We start from the raw sequence: 24532 nt of genomic DNA, 5'->3' as shown, positions 1-24532 counted from the left end.
AAATAGATTCATTTGTAGTTTTTACTAGTTAATTTTAATGGTTAAATGTCAAAATTATATTTATATAATATTATTCAATCATAAAATATTAATTATAAACCTTCATTTGTCTTTTTAATCCTTAAAACTAATAGATAAAAGCTGATTAGATTTGTGTTATAAAAATAAAAAAACTAGAAGGATATTAATGATGATTTTTAAAAACATACAGACTATGTATAATTAAAACAAAACTACAGAATATTATCATAAATTACATTCTATCGTAAATTAGGGCCGGATATAAACAGTGATTTCAAATCCAGAGATTAAGTGTACTTTCAAATTCAGAGATTAAGCCGTACTTTGGCAATTTTACATGAAACAGAGTTTGATTTTTTAAGATGATAGTGGAAAAGTTGACAGATAAGTGAGGATTAGTTAAGGTAGATTTATACTATGAATCAAAATGGATAGAAAAGAAAAATATAATATGCAACTATAAAATTGTAAAAACCTTTTAAATCTCATAAATTATTATATAATAGTTAAAAAAATTATTTATGCCTTTTTAGTTTTATTTTAATTATATTTAAATTCTATATTTTTAAAAATTATTATTTATTATCCTTTAATATTTTACACTTATCAAAGTTGATTTATTTGTCCATTTTTATTAGTTAATTTGGATAATTAAATATTGAAATTATATTTTTATAATTTTATTTATTTTAAAATATTAATTTTTAATTTCTATTTAGTCATTTAACAGTTAAAATTAATACATAAAAGTTGAGAAAAACTAATAAAATGGTTGTGTCAATTAAAAAAAAAAAGTAGAAAATTAAGGAAAAGTTATATAATTTTTCAAAAATATAAAATTTATACATAGTTATGGTTAAAGTAAAAGAGTAATTATTGTAAAAGTAAAAGAACAAATTTCTCCATAAAAATGAGTATTAAAAAAAATTGTAGATCTCAATGAAAAACATAGGACATAATACCACTAATTAAGTGACATGTAAGTCCTCTACACCGATGTGGAGGCCAGTATTCTCTTGAAAATAATATTTTGTTTCTTTCTTTTACTGTTATTTAATATTTTACTTGCTCCCACACACAAGGACTATAACCGGAAGGAAAAGAGAGAATCTAGCTAGTGAGGGAGGGGGAGACATGGAGAGAGAAAAGGAGGAGGAGAAAGAAGAAGAAGAAGAAGAAGAGGACCTTGCCTGCAACTCGTCTTTCTTCTTATACAACAATTCGTAAGCTTTTCTTATCTGGGTTTTCAATTTTGTATTCAATAATTGTATGGTTAAATTTTGCTTTTTTTGTTTTTATGTTAATTTTTAATGGGTGAATAGCGTTGTTGTATACCAGGTGAGAATACGAAGAAAAGAAGAGTGAATGGGATAGCTCTTAATGGAACTTAAAAATGGGATTTATTATTATTATTATTATTATTATTATTTGTGGTGTGTTTATATAAGAGTGTAAAAATGAGAATCCTTGGTTGCGGATTTGGTGGTAATTGTATTAACATTTTGATTACAGTTTGGTAATTTAGTAGAACTAACTGTCGATGCTAAAACAATAAATCAATTAACAGAAAAATAATTTAAAGCGTTATAAATTTAGGATCCAAGAACATTAATCTAAAGCATTATAAATCTAGATCTACACATATGCATTTACTGAATTTAATATATAAGAAATTAGATTTACTAATATTTACTTGTAGCCATCGAATTTTATGAATTTTAATCATGCAAAACAAAAATCAAGAACTCAGGAGTAGTGTTTTAAGGAACATTTCTCTCTAATCTTTTCCCTTTAAAAATTTTCACCAAGCAATATCATAAATGCTTCAAATCTTAATTATTCTATAATATGTATGGTACTAATTGACTCGATTTAGTTATTTATATATACATATATAATTAAATAATAATAATAATAATAATAATAAATAAATAAATAAATAAATACCAATTCAATAGGTAAAGAGTATGAGCCCAAAGGTCATACTACAAAAGTTAATAGTTACCAGCACATTTAATCCTTGTAAGTGATATAATTTTGACTAGTGCATATAAAATATCTAATATTAACTTTCAATTCTTTTCTGTTCTTTTCTGTTTTGTTTGTTTAATCTTTGGTATGCCGTTTGTTGGTTCGTTTTCTTTGTTTATTTTAGGCTGAGGCCAGAGATGGGTACTGCACGACATTGGGTTTTCGTATCTTGCGGCGTCGTTGAATGGGAGGCATTTGATCCAAATCAACGCCGTTGGACGCATTTGCCCAGAATAAATTCAAGGGAATGCTTAATGTATTACCAAAAGGAGGCGTTGGCCGTCGGTACGGAACTCCTCGTTTTTGGAAAGGAAATAACATCCCATGTTATTTATGGATATAGCATCTTGTCCAACACATGGTCATCTGGCATGAACATGAATATGCCAAGGAGCTTATTTGGCTCCGCTAGCCTTGGGGAGATCGCCATTTTAGCTGGCGGTTTTGACTCAAGTGGCAATATCTTGAGCTCTGCTGAGCTTTATGATTCAGAAACAGGAAGTTGGGTAACTCTTCCAAGCATGAATAAACCCAGAAAAATGTGCTCGGCGGTATTTATGGATGGAAAATTTTATGTTGTTGGTGGGATTGGGGTGGGCAGCCCAAATCGGCTTACATGTGGGGAGGTGTATGATCTTGAGAAGATGACTTGGACTGAGATACCTGACATGTTCGCTATTGGAAATGGCGCGGCTGGAGTGACTGAGGCACCTGCGGCAGCTCTGCACCTCCTTTGCTTGCCGTTGTAAATAACATTTTGTACGCTGCGGATTATGGAGAAAATGGGGTGATGAGATACAACAAGGAAGAAAATAAGTGGGATCGAATTGGGAGTTTACCTGATGGGGTATTCTCAATGAACGGATGGGGCATAGCATTTGTGGCATGTGGAGATCAGCTAATGGTTATTGGTAGATCACGTCATTCACGCGGAGAAGCAGTTGAACTACATTCTTGGATCCCTGATGAAGACCCGTTGCAATGGAATGTGCTTACCAGGATGCAATCTGGCAGCTTTGTGCATAACTGCGCGGTTATGGGATGCGGAGGTTTCCAGTCCTGCTGACAACTTGTATGCTGTCTGGAGAGTCCTCTTGGAGTGGAATTTACAATCTTAGCTTCCAAGGAGATGCAATTTATATTCTGCACTTAATTTCAAGATATAGAAAACTTTTTTCAGCTGTGATTGTACCTTTCTGAATGCTATGCATTTGACAATTAAGGTGGTTGTACTTCTTTTGATCCAGTTATAACTGGTAAAATTGTGTTTGAGTTGTATTTCTATATTAGTTTGCATTTTCTTGTTCCTTCATCTTTTGCTTTCCTGTGTTTCTGCTGTTTAACTGGAACTTTGTTACTTTTGTTTTCTTCTTTCATATGGAATAGATGGTTCGTTTTCCATGTTTTTTGACAATATGACATGTTTGGTCATGTTAAAACATGCAAAATATGGTTAAATGTAGCTTTTGAAAATTGGATGACATTCCAGATGTAGTTTCCTGAATTTTGTTCCCATATTGAGCACAGGAAGGGCATCTTTTATTATACATTGTTCATTTCTAATGTGTAGCAAATCTGGGCATGATAATATGCTACTATAAAATTCTAAAAAACTTTTAAGTCTCACAAATTATTATATAATAATTAACGAAATTTCATTTATACCTTTTTAGTTTTAATTTAATTACATTTAAATTCCACATTTTTAGAAAATTATCACTTATTATTTTTTATTTTCTATATTTATCAAAATTGATTTAATTATCAATTTTTATAATTAATTTTAACATTTAAATGTTAAAATTATATTTTGATAATTATATTAAATTATAAAATATTAATTTCTAACCTCCATTTAACCTTTAACTATTAGAATTAATATGTAAAAAATGGTAAAAACTAATAAATAGGTTGTGTCGGGTAAAAAAACAAAATTTTTAAAAAAAGTTAATGATAATTTTTTAAAAATATGAAATTGATACGTAATTATGTGAAAAGTCAAAAAACGAAGTGAAATTTCCTCATAGAGTGATTATGAATGATTATTAAAAAAAAAAAAAAATTATGGATTCCAATGAAAAGCATAGGGTATAGGACGACTAACAAAGTGACATGTAAGACCTTCACACCGACGCGGAGTCTATTATTCCCTCAAAAATAATATTTTATTTCTCTCTTTTGCTGTTTTTTAATATTTTACGTACTTCCCATACAGCGAATATAACTTGAAGGAAAAGAGAGAATCTAGCTAGTGACTGTGAGAGAAAGGGAGACAGAGAGAGATAAAAGGAGGAAGAAGAAGAAGAAGAAGAAGAGGAGCTTTCCCGCAACTCGTCTGTCTTCTTATACAACAATTCGTAAGCTTTTCTTATCTGGCTTTTCAATTTTGTCTTCAATAATTTTATAGTTAAACTTTGCTTTTTGTCTTATTTTGTTTAATTTTTAATGGGTTGGTAGCATTATTGTATACCAGGGGAGAATAAGTAGAAAAGAAGAGCTAATTAATGGGATAGCTCTTAATGGAACTTAAAATTGGGATTTATTATTATTATTATTATTATTGGTGTGACTATATAAGAGTGTTAAAATGAGAATCCTTGTTTGTGGATTTGGTGGTAATTGTATTAACATTTGTTTACGTTTTGGTAATTTAGTAGAATTAACTTTCAATACTTTTCTGTTTTGTTCGCTTAATCTTTGATATGTCCTTTGTTGGTTTGTTTTCTTTGTTTGATTTAGGCTGACGCGGGAGATGGGTAATGAACTTCCCCTTGTCTGTATAACAGGTGAGAATGAATGGAAAAGAAGAGTTAATGGGATAGCTCTTGATGGAATATAAAAAAAAATGGGATTTTTTTTTCTTCCTTTTTTGTATAAGAGTGTTAAAAGAGAATTATTCTCTGTGGATTTGGTGGTAATTGTATTAATATTTTGATTGCAATTGGGTAATTTAGTTGAATAACGTTCAATTCTTTTACGTTTTCTTTGTTTAATTTTTTGTATGTACTTTGTTGGTTTGGAAACCCAGAGATCTGATTTAGGTAATTCTCATTTGTTGCTTTTAAATTGCCTCATATCTTTTTCTTCCATGAAGGTCTGTATGAATTTTGATGGTTTTTCTTGCTGTGGACGGGTATGAAAATTATGCTCCCACATATTAACTTTCGATCTGTTATGCATTGTTGCATGCACTTTTCTTTTCTGAGGAAATTCTGATAGATTGAGATTATTCAGTATTGCTTCTTATCCCCCATATGTTTTACTAATTGTTTTGTATTACCCATTATTATTGCGAACTGGGTTTTGGTAGTTTCTTAAATTTGATTCAAAATCATAAATTTATCATATAGTTTGCTGATTGACCTATTTGCATGTGGACTGTGGAGTAATTGGGGGAGATAAGTTTCATGTTTTTGGTTTTTCTAGACTGATTGGTGTTGCATTTCATTTTGATGGGTTACAAAGGAGGAGGTGCTTCTCTGGAGGAGGACGGATCAGACGACTCTGAAAATATGTTGGAGGGTCCATCCTATCTTGTGTCAAGAGAGCTACCATGCTCCTGCGAGCAAGAAAGTAAGTGGATTTACAATACTTATCGAGTGATAGAGCTCCCAAACAATAAGTGCAGGTTGGAAGATGGAGAACAATTCCCATCTTGCAGCAAAATCATGCAAGATATCTGATGCTTCAGAAGGAGAGGAAGCACCAGCAGATAGTAATGAACTTCCCCTTGTCCAAGCAGAGCTATCAGATGACCAGAATCATGCAGGGGATTACTCTGATTTTATTCACTCATCCACCAACTGGGTCGGGATATCTCAATCAACTGTCTCTTACGCTGCTCAAGGTCTGATTATGGTTCAATTGCCACCATGAGTAGAAGTTTTCGTTTACTAATTCGCAGTGGAGAGCCATATAGGCTGAGGCAGGAGATGGGTATGTTAGAATTTGCGAATTTGAACATGCATAATAAATTTCATAAATAATAAATTACTAAACTTCAAAAACAGTTATTAATAAATTAAATTTTTAATTCTGCAAAATAGAAAACAATATAAAGTAGTATTTATGCACATACTACTTTCAAACTAATCTCATATCTATCCATTAATTTTAACACACACAAAATAATAATAATTTAATAATTTAATAATATAATAGTAATATGAAAAATATGGGTAAGTCATTGGGCTTATAAAAAGAGTTGGTCCTCCAGTCCAATGGACCAATTGGAATCTTATAGAAAATGTGTGACCAAGAATCCTATCACATAATATTAAAATAAATCAGTTCCATTAATGGCATAAATAAACCTTATAAGTGAGTTATTAATTATGCTAACAGTTGAACTACATTCTTGGATCCCTGATGAAGGCCCGCTGCAATGGAATGTGCTTGACAGGAAGCAATCTGCAAGCTTTGTGTATAACTGCCCGGTTATGGGGTGCGGAGGTTTCCAGTCCTGCTGACAACTTGTATGCTGTGTGGAGAGTCCTCTTGGAGTGAAATTTACAATCTTCGCTTCCAAGGAGATGCAATTTACATTCTGCACTTAATTTCGAGGAGTAGAAAAATTGTTTTTAACTGTGATTTTACCTTTCTGAATGCAATGCATATGATAATTAAGGTTGTTGTACTTCATTTTATCCAGTTATAACTGGTAAAATGTGTGAGTTGTATTTCCTTGTGGAATAGATGCTTCATTTTCCATATTTTTGATAATATGACATGTTTGGTCATGTTAAAACATGCAAAATATGGTTTAATGTAGCTTTTGAAAATTGGATGACATTTCACATCTAATTTCCTGAATTTTATTCCCATATTGAGCACAGGAAGGGCACCTTTTATTATGCATTGTTCCTGTGTAATGTGTAGCAAAACTGATCATGGTTTTATAGCTCTGAAGTTTTAGAAATTTCCTACTAGAATTGGAAATATTTTTTACATTTGCCTTGCTTTAATCGGTGCCTTTGATTGCTGTTTTTTGCTGTTTCTCATAACACAGTCTTTTATTCTAGTTGGGCAATGAAAAAGAGTATGTTCCTGGCAATTGAACTGTTTTTTCTGCATCCCTTTTGACATTAAGCTTATATATCTCGTTAACTTCCTTTTTTCATGCATTTGAATAATTAACAGAGTGTTATGAGCACTGTCGACTGGAAGTGTTTTGAGCACAGCATCTAATTCACAGATGCTGTTAAAATTATATTGGCTATTCAAATATGCGTCATATTGTTGGACAGCGATTATGAAGTTTTGTAATTTTATTTTGTTCTTTAATTGGATGATTAGATTCAACATTCCGTTTTTCTTTTCTTTATAAACATATTCTACATCAATTTCAGACTCTTTCATAAACGCATAGTTTGCAACTGCATTAATATTTTACTCACTGCATCAATTTTATAAACATACTAAACAATAATAAGCTTAGTTATACAATTAGTAGAACCAATTGTATTTCTATTATTATATATAATAGTTAATGAAATTTCATTTATACGTTTTTAGTTTTAATTAATTATATTTAAATTCCACATTTTTAGAAAATTATCATTTATTATTTTTTTCTATATTTATCAAAATTGATTTATTTTGTTAATTTTTATTAGTTATTTTTAACAGTTAAATATTAAAATTATATTTTTATAATTTTATTTAATTATAAAATATTAATTTTTAACTTCTATTTTAGGTTTAAAAAATCGATATGGATGAAAATATCAAGAGTTTAAAATATGAAAATTTTCATGAATATATCGAAAAATATCCAATATCAATAAAAAAAGATGAAAATTTGTTTTTAAAAATAAAAATTTTTATTGAAACTTTAGAATTAGCTTATTTAATCTATCAATTATCAAATTGATTATAAAACTTGCTAAAATATTAAATGGATGTTATATTTTTTTTAGTGAATTGATTTATAATAAGTATTAATAACCATAGATGAATTATTATTAATAAAAATATGTTAAAAAATACATATATGATAAAATTATTTATTAACTAAAATATATAAAACAATTATTACTATTACATTGTGGATTATAAACGTCATCTTAATACCACATAAAACTTCTAGCTGATTAAAAATCATCAGATTTTTTCTCATTTTGATTTTGAGATGTGAAATATGAAAAATAATTATGAAAAGACGTATCTCCCTGATAATTTTGTATGTAATTATTAATATGTCAGTTATATGGATTTTGCATTATTGATTGACTATGTGTATAACTATTATTCTCTGATGGTTGAGTTTGAGATGATACCCATGAGTTGCTACTTGATGACATTCCATAAATATTCATTGAATAAGGGTTACGAAAATGACTTTCAACCCTTATTGATCCAAAAATCATAGAAATTGAATTTTTTTCTTGTTGTGACATTTCCATTATAGATTTATCTTTACGTATATAGTCTTTTTCAATAGTACCGAATCGTTGACTACTCTCATGATCTTTATCTTATGTTGCATGTGTGTAATATTGTTCACCAGAAAATGGATTTAATCCAACTTTTCGACTTGGTGATTTTCTTTGGCCACTACCTCTTCTAACTTCTTCAAAAATGTTTTTTAAAAAAAAAAAGTTTATGAATTGTTAGGACTTCTTTTTTATTTTTCAAACAAACATTATTATTTCACATGTATATATTTCATCATCTATTAACCACATTTGTAAAACAAATATTTCTGACAATAAATTTGTCAAGTTAAAAAATATAATTTACAATTTTTGTATTTTTGTGTTATCAATATTCAATAAGTAAAACTTATTAATGTTATTCAATTCAATTCATTCTATTTTGCTTATATCACTTAATATCTAAAAAGCAATTAAAGGGTAAAAAAATTATCAATGAAGTTAATTTGATAAATTTTTTTACGAAATATCAATAATATTTATGAATGTTTTTTAAAAAATTAAAAAATTAACTAGATATTTTCGAAATTTTAGTAGAAATTTCATAGAAATTTTCATGGAAATTATATATTTTTTAACAAAATCATTAAGAATTTGATGTGAATATTTTATGGAAATTTCCATGGAAATTTTGACGAAATTTTAAAAATTTCAAAAGATATTATAGAAATTCTATCTATTTCCATTTTGAATCTAAATTTTATTTCTAAGTTATATCCATTTCCATTTCGAATATAAATTTTATTTTTACCATTTCAAAAAATAAAAATATCGAATATTTTAAATCTTGTTTCTATTTAGCTTTTAACTTTTAAAATTAATATGGACAAGTTGATAGAAACTAATATGGATAAAAATAAAAATTTAAAAGAAAATCAATGATAATTTTTTTAAACATATAAAATTGATACGTAATTATGTGAAAACTAAAAAGAACGTAGTGAGGTTTCCCCATGGAATGATTTTAAAAAAAAAGAAAAAAGAAAAAAAAAAACTATGGATTCCAATGAAAAGCATAGGGCGTAGGACCACTAATAAAGTGACACTTCACACCGGTGTGGAGGCTAGTATTCTCTCAAAAATAATATTTTGTTTCTTTCTTTTGCTGTTTTCTAATATTTTACGCTCTCTCCCCACGCAGCGAATATAACGTGAAGGAAAAGAGAGAATCTAGCTAGTGAGAGAGATAAAAGGAGGAGGAAGAACAACACGAAGAAAAAGAGGAGCAACTCATTTGTGTTCTTATACAACAATTCGTAAGCTTTTCTTATCTGGCTTTTCAATTTTGTCTTCAATAATTATATGGTTAAACTTTGCTTTTTATCTTTTTTTGTTTAATTTTTAATGGGTTGGTAGCGTTGTTGTATACCAGGTGAGAATAAGTAGAAAAGAAGAGCTAATTAATGGGATAGCTCTTAATGGAACTTAAAATTGGGATTTATTATTATTATTATTATTATTATTATTATTATTTTTGGTGTGATTATATAAGTGTTAAAATGAGAATCCTTGTTTGTGGATTTGGTGGTAATTGTATTAACATTTGTTTACGGTTTGGTAATTTAGTAGAATTAACTTTCAATTCTTTTCTGTTTTGTTCGTTTAATCTTTGATATGTCCTTTGTTGGTTTGTTCTGTTTGTTTAATTTAGACTGAGGCGGGAGATGGGTACTGTACAACATTGGGTTTTCGTATCTTGCAGCCTTCTTGAATGGGAGGCATTTGATCTAAATCAACGCCATTGGATAGATTTGCCTAAAATGAATTCAAATGATTGCTTCATGTGTTCTGACAAGGAGTCTTTGGCCGTCGGTACAGAACTCCTCGTTTTTGGAAAGGAAATAACGTCCCATGTTATTTATAAATATAGCATTTTGTCCAACACGTGGTCATTGTTGTGGTTCTCCGACCACTTTAGAGAAGAAATATGAGAAGAAAAATAAAAAGAATTCTATTACTCTCTTGGAAATAAAATACAAAAATACAAAAACTTCTCTCTTGGATTCTCACGTGGAATCTCTCTCTACACTCTCCAATTCTCTCTGGAATTGCTCACTCTTCTCTCAAGCTCTCTCTGGAACTTATTGAGCTTGCTCTCTTGGCTTGATTTTCATGCAACGGGAAGGAGCCTATTTATAGGCTTACAAGGTTGGTTGCATGGCCACAATCTTCAACAGCTTAGCCCACAATTGTTGAACAATCCATTCGGTGCAGCAATGGTGTCAAAAATGGTGGCTGTCAAAAATGGTGGCTGTGGTTGGTGCGGCTGGACTTCACAATTCTCCCCCTCCATAGCATTTAAAAGCGATGGTCATCTGCCATCTATTCCGGCTATGTCTCTGCATAGCTTCGACTTCTCTTGAGCAACAACTTTTGTTAGCATATCTGTGGATTCTCTTTTGTGTGAATCTTCATCGGTTTAAGAATCGTTGATCTATTACTTCGCGTATCCAATGATAGCGGATGTCAATGTGCTTTGTACGGGAATGATACATTGAGTTTTTGCTCAAATCCATGGCACTTTGGTTATCACAATGTATCTTGTAGTCTTCTTGCTTGATGCCTAATTCTGTGAGAAAACGCTTTACCCACAACATTTCCTTACCCGCTTCCGCTGCGGCAATGTACTCTGCTTCAGTAGTGGATAAAGCAACACACTTCTGCAATCTTGACTGCCATGACACAGCTCCCCTTGTAAAAGTGTAGAGATAACCTGATGTAGATTTTCTATTATCAGGGTCTCCGGCCATATCTGCATCTGTATAGCCTTCTAAGATTGGATCACCTCCCCCGTAGCACAAGCACAGCTTAGATGTACCTTTAAGATACCTGAGAATCCATTTGACTGCTTCCCAGTGTTTCTTTCCAGGATTTGAAAGAAATCTGCTCACAACACCTACTGCGTGAGCAATGTCTGGTCTGGTACACACCATTGCATACATCAGACTTCCTACTGCTGAAGAATATGGTACTGAAGACATCTCCTCTATCTCTTCTTTGGATGAGGGGCACAATCTCTTACTCAACTTGAAATGATTCGCAAGTGGAATGCTGACCGGTTTGACTTTATCCATGTTGAATCTCTTTATCACCCGTTCAACATACTTCTCTTGAGATAGCCATAACCTTCTATTCTTCCTGTCTCGGATTATTTGCATTCCCAAAATTTGTTGAGCTGGTCCTAAGTCTTTCATATCAAAGGACTTAGACAATTCTTTCTTCAGCTGACTAATCTTCATTGCATCTTGTCCAACGATCAACATGTCGTCCACATATAGCAAAAGTGCAATGAAGTTTCCACCTGAAAATTTTTGAATATAAACACACTGGTCTGATTGCTAGTCTTTTTATAGCCTTGACTCACCATAAACGAGTCAAACTTCTTATACCATTGTCTTGGTGCTTGCTTGAGGCCATACAAGCTCTTCTTTAGCTTGCATACGAGGTTTTCTTTCCCTGAAACCTCAAATCCTTCTGGCTGCTCCATGTAGATTTCTTCATGTAAATCACCGTGAAGAAATGCTGTCTTCACATCCATCTGTTCAAGCTCTAGGTTTAGACTTGCTACTAAACCAAAAATGACTCAAATTGAAGTCATTTTTACCACTGGTGAAAAAATCTCATCAAAGTCAATTCCTTTCTTCTGAAGAAATCCTTTGACCACCAATCGGGCTTTGTGTTTCACCACCCTTCCGCTGCCATCTTTCTTGAGCTTGAACACCCATTTATTCTTTAGTGCCTTCTTTCCTGTTGGAAGCTCAACCAACTCATAAGTATGATTTTTCTGCAAGGATTCCATCTCATCTTGCATTGCTTACAACCACTTTTTCTTGTCTTGATGAGAAACAACTTCCTGGAAACTCTCTGACTCCCCCTCTTCAGTAAGCAGAATATACTCAGATTCTAGAAATCTCTTTGATGGAATTCGGCCTCGCTCAGATCTCTGAACTTATAAACCACTGGTTTCAAGAGGTGTACCATCATCTGACCGCTGTGATGGCCCCTGAGCTTGTGAGAGGATTGAGTCTCCCCCTGTTCGCATCCCCTTCTTCCTCCCCGGTCTCTTTCTCGTATATCTTCATGCACCTCATTATCCTCTGTGGCTATTTGTCTTTGGTCTTTGGATTAGGACAAAAATTCTCGGCACTATAACTATAATTAGGAGACATTCTGGGCTTTTCAATGTCTTCCATTGTCTGGTTTTCATGGAATACTACATCTCTGCTTCTAATAACCTTCTTTGTTTTCGGATCCCATAACCTGTATCCGAATTCTTCATCTCCATATCCTATAAAGATGCATGGAGTAGATCTTGCATCGAGCTTCTGTCTGAGCTCCTTGGATACATGTACATAAGCTAAACAACCAAACACTCTTAAATGAGAGTAGGAGGGAATCTTATTCGACCACACTTTCTCCGAATTTCAAAATTCAACGATCGACGGTGATCTCTGTTGATTAAATAGCGAGCGGCACGAACAAACTTCTCCCCAGAATGGCTTTGGCAGCTTAGCCATACTGATCATACTTCTGACCTTTTCCATAATGGTTCGGTTCATTCTTTCGGCTATTCCATTATGTTGTGGGGTGCGAGGGACCGTCTTCTCATGTCGAATGCCGTGTCTTCTGCAGTAGGCATCGAACTCCTTGGAAGTATACTCGCCTCCATTATCTGAGCGGAGACATTTCAGCTTCTTTCCTGTTTCACGCTCTACCATGGTATGAAACAGTTTGAAGTAATCCAATACCTGGTCCTTTGTCTTCAAGAAATATACCCACACCTTCCGTGAAGCATCATCAATGAAGGTCAGGAAATACTTGTTACCACCTAATGATTCCACCTCCATGGGACCACAAACATCAGAGTGCACCAGACTAAGCAACTCTGATCTTCTCAATGCAGAGGAACTGAAGGAGACTTTATGTTGCTTACCAAACAAGCAGTGATTACAAGGATCTAGCGCAGCATCCTTGCAAACAGTGATAAGCTTCTTCCTTGCCAAAGTGGACAATCTTTTTTCACTCATGTGACCGAGTCTCTGGTGCCACAGATTTTGAGACGCCTCTCCTTCTGCAATATTGAGGCTGTCTGCACATATCTTCACATGAGTCTTGTACAACGTTCCACAAATATGTCCTCGGGCGACAACTATGGCACCTTTCGTCATTTTCCATGTGCCTTTGCTGAAGTAGTTGTCATAGCCTTGCTTGTCTAAGGCTGCTCCCGAAAGTAGATTAAGCCGAAGATCTGGAACATGACGGACATCCTTCAAAGTGATTGTACAACCAACATTTGTTTTTATCTGAATATCACCAGTTCCCATAATCTTTGCGAAACTGGAATTTCCCATCTTTACCGTACCAAAGTCTCCTGCTTTGTACGTTTTGAAGAAATCTCTATGTGGAGTGACATGGTAGGATGCTGCAGTATCGACTACCCACTCAACATCTTGGGTTGATATATGAAGGCATGTCTCTTCTTCGGTGGAGCAGAGCGCCACTTCTCCTGTACAAGTGACTAGTGTCTCTCCATCCTTCTTCGGCTGATTACCTTGGAGTCTCTGCTCTCTCAACAACTTTCTGCAGTTCTTCTTCATGTGACCCTCCAGGCCACAATGATAGCACTTATACGATGATTTTCTGCCGTCTGTAGATCTGCCTCTGCTCTTGCTCCTGCCTCTCCCCCTATCTCGACTACCTCTTTGCTGTCTTCCTCTCTCTGTGACGAGGGCATGTGACTGATCCATGCCAATGTCCTTTCTCCTGGCCTCTTCATTAAATAGGGCATCCTTAACCATAGACAGAGTAAGTTTGCCATTCGGGGCCGAATTGCTGAAAGAGACTACCAATGTCTCCCAACTGTCTGGAAGAGAGCTTAGAAGTAGGAGGGCCTGATCCTCATCCCCTAGTTGGTAATCCACAGCAGATAGTTGATTTACCAAGCTCTGGAACTCACTAGTATGCTCGGCTACAGAAGTTCCACTCTGTAATGTTAGATGTACCAATCGCTTAAGCAACAGGGCTTTGTTCCGAGCAGTCTTGGCCTGGTACATATCCTCCAATTTTGTCCAGAGGGCATATGCATCCGTTTCCTTCGCTACATGATGGAAGACACTGTGGTCGATCCATTGCCTGATCTGACCGATCGTTTTCTTGTTTAATTTCTTCCATTCTGCTACTTTGCTGGGATCGGGGTTTTCTCCTTTAGCTTCTATAGGATCAAACAGATCTTTACAATTGAGGAGATCTTCCATCCGAGGTCTCCAAAGTGTATAATTTGTGGCAGTGAGCTTAACCATAGCTCCCGAAGATGATTCTTCCATTGACATTATGGCTTGACAAAAAATGGAGCTGAATTTGGCAAAACGGAGTTAACCGTTGCGTCCGGAACGGCCGAAAATGGTGGACTTGACTCTTCCGGGGTCAAAATATAATTACCAAAAATTTTGGGGCAAATCTGTAATTTCACAAAATTTCTGGGTCAACCTGCAAATACAGAAACTACAGGGGTCAATCTGTAATTTCCAATAGTTCAGGGGCTGTACCATAATTTCAGAAAACTACAGGGGTCAATCTGTAATTTTCAATAATTCAGGGGCTGTTCCGTAATTTCAAAAAATATTGATGACGTGGCAGCTGGTGCTGACGTGTCAACACGTGGCAGATGACGTGGCTGTCGATGTGTCGGCTGGCGTGGCAGTGGTGTGCTGACGTGGCTGCTGACGTGGTCGTCTTCAACCTCCAGACGGCGCGTGCGGCGCGTGGGGCGCGTGAGTTGTTGCAGAAATCTTCAGGCGGCGCGTGCGGGCGCGTGGGACGTTCTCTTGCTCTCCGGCGAACTTCGTTGTTCTCCTCTCGTCGGGCACTTTCACCTGGTATTGTCAAATTAATTATTTGAGCAACTTTTCGAAACACCAACTTGAAGAACAGTAGCTTTGTTTCTTCAAATTTTGGACCCAAGCTCTCGACCTGGAGCTCTGATACCACTTGTTGTGGTTCTCCGACCACTTTAGAGAAGAAATATGAGAAGAAAAATAAAAAGAATTCTATTACTCTCTTGGAAATAAAATACAAAAATACAAAAACTTCTCTCTTGGATTCTCACGTGGAATCTCTCTCTACACTCTCCAATTCTCTCTGGAATTGCTCACTCTTCTCTCAAGCTCTCTCTGGAACTTATTGAGCTTGCTCTCTTGGCTTGATTTTCATGCAACGGGAAGGAGCCTATTTATAGGCTTACAAGGTTGGTTGCATGGCCACAATCTTCAACAGCTTAGCCCACAATTGTTGAACAATCCATTCGGTGCAGCAATGGTGTCAAAAATGGTGGCTGTCAAAAATGGTGGCTGTGGTTGGTGCGGCTGTGGTTGGTGCGGCTGGACTTCACAGTCATCTGGCATGAAAATGAATACGCCAAGGTGCTTATTTGGCTCTGCTAGTCTCGGGGAGATCGCCATTTTAGCTGGGGGTTGTGGTCCAAGTGGCAATATCTTGAGCTCTGCTGAGCTATACAATTCAGAGACAGGAGATTGGGTGACTCTTCCTAGCATGAATAAGCCGAGAAAAATGTGCTCGGCAGTATTTATGCACGGAAAATTTTATGTCATTGGTGGAATTGGGGAGGGCAGCCCAAAGTCGCTTACATGTGGGGAAGTGTATGATCTTGAGAAGATGACTTGGACTAAGATACCTGACATGTTCCCTATTGGAAATGGGAGGGCTGGATTGCCTGAGGCACCTGCGACAGCTGGGCGACCTCCTCTATTTTCCGTTGTAAATAACATTTTGTATGCTGCGGAGTATGTAGGAAATGGAGTGATGAGATACAAGAAGGAAGAAAATAAGTGGGATCAAATTGGGAGTTTACCTGATGGGGTAGTCTCAATGAACGGATGGGGCATAGCATTTGTGGCATGTGGAGATTAGCTAATGGTTGTTGATGGACCTCGTGTTTTAGGCGGAGGAACAGTTGAACTACATTCTTGGATCCCTGATGAAGGCCCGTTGCAATGGAATGTGCTTGCCAGGAATCAATCTGGAAGCTTTGTGTATAACTGCGCAGTTATGGGATGCTGAGGATATGCTGTGTGGAGAGTCCTCTTGGAGTGGAGTTTACAATCTTCCCTTCCAAGGAGATGAGATTTGCTTTCTGCACTTTTAAGGAGTAGAAAACGTTTTTCAGTTGTGATTTTTACCTTTCTGAATGTAATGCATATGATAATTGAGGTGGTCGTACTTCTTTTGATCCAGTTATAACTGGTAAAAAGTGTGTGAGTTGTATTTCTATTTTAGTTTGCATGTTCTTGTTCCTTCATCTTTTGCTTTCCTGTGTTTCTGCTGTTTAACTGGAACTTTGTTAACTTTTGTTTTCCTCTTTCATATGGAATAGCTGCTTCGTTTTCCATGGTTTTTGATAATATGACATTTTTGGTCATGTTAAAACATGCAAAATATGGTCTACTACAGCTTTTGAAAATTGGATGACATTCGATATCTAGTTTCCTTAATTTTATTCCCATATTTGAGCAGAGGAAGGGCACCTTTTATTATACATTGTTACGGGGTAATGTGTAGCAATCTGAGCATGATTTTATAGCTCTGAAGTTTTAGAAATTTCCTACTTTAGAGCCAAAGTATTAGAAATATTTTTTAATTTGCCTTGCTGTAATTTGTGCCTTAGATTGCTGTTTTGCTGCTTCTCATAACTATGTCTTTTATTCTAGATGGGCAATGCCAAAGAGCATCTTCCTGGCAATTGAACTGTTTTTTCTGCTTCTGTTTTGATGTTAAGCTTATATATCTCCTTAACTTCTACATTTTTTCATGTGTTTGAATAATGAAGGAGTACTGTGAGCACTGTCTACTGGAAGTGTTATGAGCACAGCATCTAATTTATAGATGCTGTTCCAATTATGCTGGCTGTTCAAATATGTGTCATGTTGTCGGACGTCGATTATGATGTTTTGTAATTTTATTATATTCTTCAATTGGATGACTAGATTCTACATTCAGTTTTTCTTTTCTTTATACTACATCAGTTTCAGACATTTTCTTCTTAAACGCATACTTTGCAATTGCATTAACATTTTACTCATTGTATCAATTTTATAAACATACTAAACAATAATAAGCATGGTTATACAAGTAGTAGAACCAAATTTTGAAATCATCTACACATGTTGAATGAAACTAAACATGATTTTATGACCTTACAATGACCTGAACAAGCACTTAGAACACACAATCTATCCATTAATTCTCAAAGCTCACACGTAATCCCGAATATGGCAGTGTTTTCAATTATAGAAGTGTTATAGTTTTGGGCCCAGGCCCATATGTGTGACTGATTTTGGGCTTTAGGTCTCTTTGGGTTGGTTGAGTTTTGATAAAATAATATTTATTCAAATAAATAAATCAAATAGTATTTTAAAAAGTGGGTTGAGAGTTTTACTGGAGAAATAACTCTTTGTTGAGAGTTTGGTGGTTGCACATACTATTCAACGTCCTTTTAGTTTTGAGAAAACATAGAGAGAAAAATAGTGACTGTGGTAAAGTAAAAGTACGTTGATAGTTCCAAGAGAAAAAGCTTTTAAGGTGTTGGATCTGAAAACTTTTGCAGCTGTTGTGGTATCACACAGGTCTCGGTCAAAGTTCCGTAGAGCAGATCAATTCAAAGAATTACAGGTTCTAAATTATCTGAATATTTTATGGAATTTTATTTTACGTTGTTTTGTTCTATCCACATGTACTTACATATATATTAAAATATTTTGCCAACAAGAAGAACATTACTTTGAGTTCATAATTTAATAAGTGAACATTTAGACTCAACAAGAAGCAGCAAATTTCAGCTACAATTTGCCAGATACACTGAACACATGAATCAAAATTGCTCAAAAAATATAATTGTCAATATCTGTGCCGCATTTTCACCGATCGATTTTGGCTATTCTCCTTGGCTTATTAATTCCTGTGATGAATAAGGAACATGACTTATTGCTCCTATGTCTAACCACCAATTATTTATAGGCACATCAACAATATTAGTTTCAATTATATTAGATTCCAATATCAATAGATTACCTTTCCTCTCTTATTAAGCCTTAAATTTCCAACAATTTACCTTCATGTGTTCATGTTTATGGCAAAAATTGCACTTTCCATCAAGATATTCTTTCTTACCTCCATTAGATGAACTACCATTATGAGAACAAGTCTTGGTGCCATTCTTCTTAAAAGACTTGGAACCATATGTCTTTTTGGGAAAAATCTTTTTAGAATTATTGCTTTTACTAGCAACCATAGCCACAAACCAAAACCTATTCCTTTTGATGTCATCTTCTTCCTTGACCAAGATAGCAGTCATCTCATCCAAAGACAACTCAAGCTTTTAAGTGTTATAACTTGATTTGATTGAGTCGAATTGGGAGGGAAGACTCTTTATAATGCATCAAGTCTGATAATCCTCACCAAGATTAGTCTTGATGGTCTTAAGCTTTTGATAGAAAGATGAAAGCTTCAAAATATGTTCCCTTACACCACCAACTCCATCACACATAGTGGAAGTTAACAATTTCAAATAGTGATGCTTGTCATTCTTATCAAATTTGGTAAACTTTCTCTCAGTTTTCTCTAGAAGCTTCTTGGCATTGTCAAACTTAGGGATGCTTTCAAAAGTGGACTATACAACATGATACTCCAACAACTGCATGCAATAGTTGTTTGAATATTTCCAATTCTTTTACAACTTCCTAGCCTTAGCATTGGTCATTTCAGTAGGCTTTGCCAGTTGATCAATTTTTAAAGCTAAATTCCGGTTTCATTATTTTCAAATTCAACATGAAAGCCTTTTTCCAAATCTGATAATTAGTCCCATTCAAAGCCATCATGACAGTTATAGGTAGAGGATTTTCTAGAGAACTCAAAGCTGTGGAAATAACAAACATTAACAATATACATATTATAAAACAAGATTATGCACCAACTTATTTCCTAACTTCCATTCACATATAACAATAAACATTTAATTGCTAGGGTTCTTTTAAGCACAAAAGGAAACCCATACATGAGTAAAGACAATCAACAAGGTACCACAACTAATTGCATTGAACCAATTGCCAAGAGAGTAAGCAAGAACTTGTAGTTCATGGTGTTTAATTAACCTCCTTCACCAATCTAAGCATCCTACCAAGTAATTAAATTATCAAGAGGATGACTCAATCACTGATATGGACTTTAATACTAAAATTTTTGGGAGAAAATAAAATTACACTAACAATTTCATGATATAGGCAATTGAAGTCTCATGAGAGACTAGTACTTAAACATCCTAGATCACTATGTCAACATATATATATGAGCATTAATATATTTGACAATTTCGTGATATGGGCAAAACTCACAAAATAAATATATATAATCCATATCACTATATCAACCAAACACTAAAACTCATCACAATTTTATAGATTGGACATACCAAATCTTATAAAAGACAAAAACTTAGTCATTCCTCATTACTATGTCAAAATTTAGTATAAAACCTTTTAAGGGAATTTGATTTTCAAAATTATCATAACAAGGGCAAATTTTTATAAAATAAATTATATTTGGAAAAATATTTTGTCCATTAAAATTAGAACTAAAAATATATATTTTTTTCAAGTTGATGATGTCATCCATACAACATGTTATCTAGCTAGAGACCGAATGACATGTTTTCCTCTCCTTCAACCTCCATTGCGGTTTATGTCGACCCAGGACCTATGGGAGATCCGCTTCCACGACCCAATTAGATCTCACTTCTCCAACACCTATTTTTTATGCCGTTCGATGGGCTTTGTTCCCCGTTCAATTTCCATATGATTTTTGGTATTAACTTGGCTGAAAATGGTCGGAAAACACAAACCCAAAGAGGAGAACCACCAATCCCAAAATTTTACAAAAGCCTTGATTTCCAGTTCCAATGAATCGATATTGATCAAACGATAAACATTAAACATGTTCATGATACACTAAAAAAAAACATGTTTTCATTCACATTTTCGTAAATTTTATGAATGGTATAAACCCAGTCAATCAATATCCTATTTGCAGTTTCCAGAACTCAAAAAAACTTTATCCACTGACAAAAATGTGACAATTACCGTTCACACGAAAAACAAATTTGGATTTCAATTGGAGGATTAAAATTTCATAAGTTTCTTATAATTGAGGTAACAAGGTTCACTTAAACGGTATTCATAGATACAACATATAGAACAATCATAAACTATGCTCTGATACCATTAATAAATTTTAAATAAATATATATGAGGAGGATAATTCATATAATATAAGTAAACCAATTGACTATCACTTTGAATCTCATACTATTCAATAGCATGTATATAAAAGTTTTAGTTATATATCGTTCATTATAAATTAATTGGAAGTTTCTATCATGGATCTTTGATTATTATGGAACCCACAAACCAATAAACAATGTGATAGAGACCACTATGAGAACAACTCTCTCAACCTTCCCTCTTTCTTTCTAAGTCAAAATAATTCGGCTGTATGTCAAAATAATGAACCAATCGCCTATTTACAACATACACAAAATAATAATAACAAAAATAATTAATAATATATTTTAAAAATAAAGATGGATCACAAACCCTGATAGATTTGCATAAAAAGAAGTATCATGTTCTTTTGGTTTGATGGTTCTACCAAAAGATAAGTGAGATTGATTTCAATGGGCCTTTTTACATAATTAAATAATAGGGAAATTTGGCCCAATATCCTCATAGGGACGAAGTTAATGATTTTTGCCCCCTCATTTGATATCTTTTTTGTTCTACCCCTTCAATTGTTTATAATCCCAAAATACCCTTATACCCAAATTAAATATTTTTATTCCTTTTTTTTTTCTATGTTTTTTTCTTTCCTTTCTTCATCCGAATTTTCTCTTCTCCTTACAATCAATATCCAGACCATTAGGAGCCCTCTGTTTCCTTTTGCATCGCCCGGATTGTAAGCTTGGAGACTATGCGTTTTGAAGGAGATGGTGAAGAGACGACTCAGAGAGAAAACTACAGGGTTTTAGAGAGCCCTAGGAGCAGAAGCAGAAGCAACAGGTAGGCAACAGCGAAGTAGGAAAGCATGAGGCTCATTCGATCAATCACTGGTAATCTTCTCCTCTCCATTTTCAAATTCTTAAGCTTTTCCCCAGACATTTTCTTACTCGTTTCGCTAATAATGAAATAGTTTTTTTTTTTTAAAATAAATAATATATTTTAGATTGTTATAATTCAAGGTAGCGTAATTCACTGCTGCGAGAGGTGGGACGGAGGAACTACGCAAGCAATGTCTTTGAGTATAACACTGTTATCGGTTCTCTCACCGCGCAGAGAAGGTAGATTCTAATTTTGATTTTCTTTTTGTGGTTTTGGGATTTTTTTTTTTGGGAGAAATTGTGAAAGTTTTGTTCTTTTTTTTTTTTTTTTTTTAAATAACGGTGATGGTAGGCATTTCTTGTTGAGAGATGTGTATGATGATATGATGCTGGATGGAGTACAGCCAACTAGGGATACATTCCATTCTTTCATCGTTGGAACCATGAAAAGCTCTTGCTTGCAGGACGCTTTCTACTTTTCTGACCAAATGAAATCCATGGGTTTGGTCCCTGATGTATGTATGTATGTATTTGTATATATATGCTTCTTCTTTTTTTTTCGTTTTTGTTTTTTTTTCACATGGATTTGCATTAATTCTTATCTGCTGACTATTAGATTCTTTCAAGATTGGAAATTTTGTATAAAGTTACTTTGTGTTTTTTTTTTCTTTTTTTTTTCCCTAGCTATTACAATGTATTGCTTTGTGTTATAGGTTACTTTATACAACATTTTAGTTTCTTGATGTAGTGCAGATGAACTCATCCTTTGTTGACTCGAGGCCAAAGTGCTTGGTTGGTATTATTTTTTATGGTTACCCTTCTTATTCTAGAATGTATGCAGAAGAAACAAGTTACTGCTTTTTCTCTAGGTGATTGATGAAATAGATGGAGCTCTTGGTGATGGCAAAGGTGCTGTGGAGGTTATTCTAAAGATGGTAATTGTGTGTTTTATATTATTATTATTTTTTTGGGTCTTATGTGTTTTCCATTATTGAATGCTGCTTATTTATTAAATTCAATTGTCTGCACGCTTATTTGTGTTTTAATATAATTGTAGTTATAGTTATTTTATTACAATAATTGCTGTTGGTGATTAAATATAACTGCTTTTGTTGTTATCAGTTATTGTTGTCATGTATAATTCTTGTTTTCCTTAATGTTTAATGCAAACTGTCAGTTATTGCATTTACTTCATTATCAACATGAGAATCATAAGGGAAATTTACTGTTTAAACTCCATGGTTGCACATTCTATACGTTAACAGAAACCTCCATTTCTACCGAGGGTAATATATTCAGCTATGGTGGTTTTTATTTCCCAGTGCTCATTATATTTTTCACTTTTATTTTATGTTGTTCATATAGGTTTCTGCAGATAAGAAGTCTGATACAGGGAAGGAGAATTTTCCAAATGAAGAAAATCATGAAAGTACATAGAAAGTTTATCATTCATATGGAGTTTCCTTTTCATGATTCCCTGGAAAATGGTACTTTGAAAGTTTATCATTCATATGGAGTTTCCTTTTCATGTAAACTAGATAGTATTTTTTGCTTATTGACAACTACTTGCTTTCTGCAGGGTTCATATATTTATTCAACCAACAGTTAATCGTGTTGTCAGCAGGTGATCCTTGACTACCATGGCTGATGTTTAATTGCTGTGACAATTTCAAGCCTTTCCATTTCTGATTTCATCTGTTTTATAGACATTTTAGATACTTTGTTGCTTTCATGATTTCTGAAATTTCCTTAGAATTTCTAATATGAAGTCAGTGAATGGAAATAGGATATTTAGATGGAAGACTTAATTATTTTGATTATCCAATTCAATCTTCGGGACAACTTATCCACTTGCATACGTACTACTTACAAGACAGTTTGATAATGACTAGCTTTGTGATATTTTTCTTCCTTTGTTGATGTCTAGACCACTAATTCTACTCTTCACAGTTTGCATATAGCATTTATCGCATATGAGGACAGCTAAGGTCTTTAGTTCTCATTATATTTATTTAAAATTTTTTTGAGGGAATCCCTTATTTTATTAAATCAGAGATGCTTTTTTGTCAAATATTAAAAAAAGTTAGTCATTTTTTTAGGTTGAGATTTAAAACAAAATGCTTTTGTAATTTTCCTTAATTATTTATAATAATTATTTTCTTTGAAACTTGTATGCTAAATATTGTAACTAACTGCAGATATTTCGTTTGATTTCATCCAGATATCAAATCTGTCTCCGTTTTAGTGGAGGTGCCCCTATGCTTTTAATACTATCACTAAAGTTTGGCACTATACTAATTATGGTGCCAGTTGGTGTTCAAGATTTTGACATTGATGGGGAACATTGGTCAATTCGGGATTGATACCAACAGAGGCTTTTGTAGGAGCTGTAATATTCTCTAGGAGCTGTAATATTCTCTAGTTTTTATTCATAAAACACTTGTACAATTTCCTCTTTGTAATTCAGATTTTGTTTTTAGTTTTTGTACATGATTCTCGTGTCAATATAATGTGTAAGGATCCAATTTCATTATTAAATTCTCCATATTATTTGATATGTGGAAAAGCAATAAATAAGAAGGATGATAATTTAAATGGATGGTAATTGAGTTATCAAATATTGGCTCTCTAGTTTCTGACCATTAGAACTTGTTTGAATGGTCTGCATTGAAATGTAGTTAGTTTTAGATTGTAAAATATGATTCCCAGCTTGCAAGCTTCTTCCAATCACTTTTACATGAACGGCTCCATGGTAGTATGTCCAAGTGAGAGTTGTTAGGAGGGAATTAATGGTGCACTTGTGGAAACTATTTAAATAAATGGATATGAAAGTGTAAAATAAATGTAATAGTTTCCCATTTCTCATCTACCCTCATTTCTCATTGAC

General features: G+C 33.7%; 1 protein-coding gene, 1 long non-coding RNA gene and 2 pseudogenes across 2 annotated transcripts in view; all 4 read left to right on the top strand.

Moving 5' to 3' along the window:
* The first annotated feature begins 1123 nt into the window (after window positions 1-1123).
* Window positions 1124-24532, top strand: part of LOC107419271 (F-box/kelch-repeat protein At1g74510) — a 66561-nt gene continuing 43152 nt past the window's right edge. Inside the window, exon 1 of the mRNA XM_025073909.3 lies at window positions 1124-1244. Within this exon, the coding sequence (XP_024929677.3) occupies window positions 1156-1244 (89 nt within the window). The 5' untranslated portion in view covers window positions 1124-1155. The remainder of the gene's footprint in view (window positions 1245-24532) is intronic.
* Window positions 2183-3396, top strand: LOC107419273 (F-box/kelch-repeat protein At1g74510-like; annotated as a pseudogene).
* LOC107419285 (F-box/kelch-repeat protein At1g74510-like) lies at window positions 4326-16890 on the top strand (annotated as a pseudogene).
* LOC132800649 (uncharacterized) lies at window positions 22414-23136 on the top strand. The gene is made up of 3 exons (XR_009635859.1): window positions 22414-22437; window positions 22515-22580; window positions 23011-23136. It is a non-coding gene; the product is annotated as an uncharacterized LOC132800649 (long non-coding RNA).

The sequence above is a fragment of the Ziziphus jujuba genome, chromosome 2, assembly GCF_031755915.1.
Source record: "Ziziphus jujuba cultivar Dongzao chromosome 2, ASM3175591v1".
NCBI classification, from domain to species: domain Eukaryota; kingdom Viridiplantae; phylum Streptophyta; class Magnoliopsida; order Rosales; family Rhamnaceae; genus Ziziphus; species Ziziphus jujuba.
The sequence above is the reverse complement of the archived record's forward strand: the minus strand, read 5'-3'. Positions and strand labels throughout refer to the sequence as shown.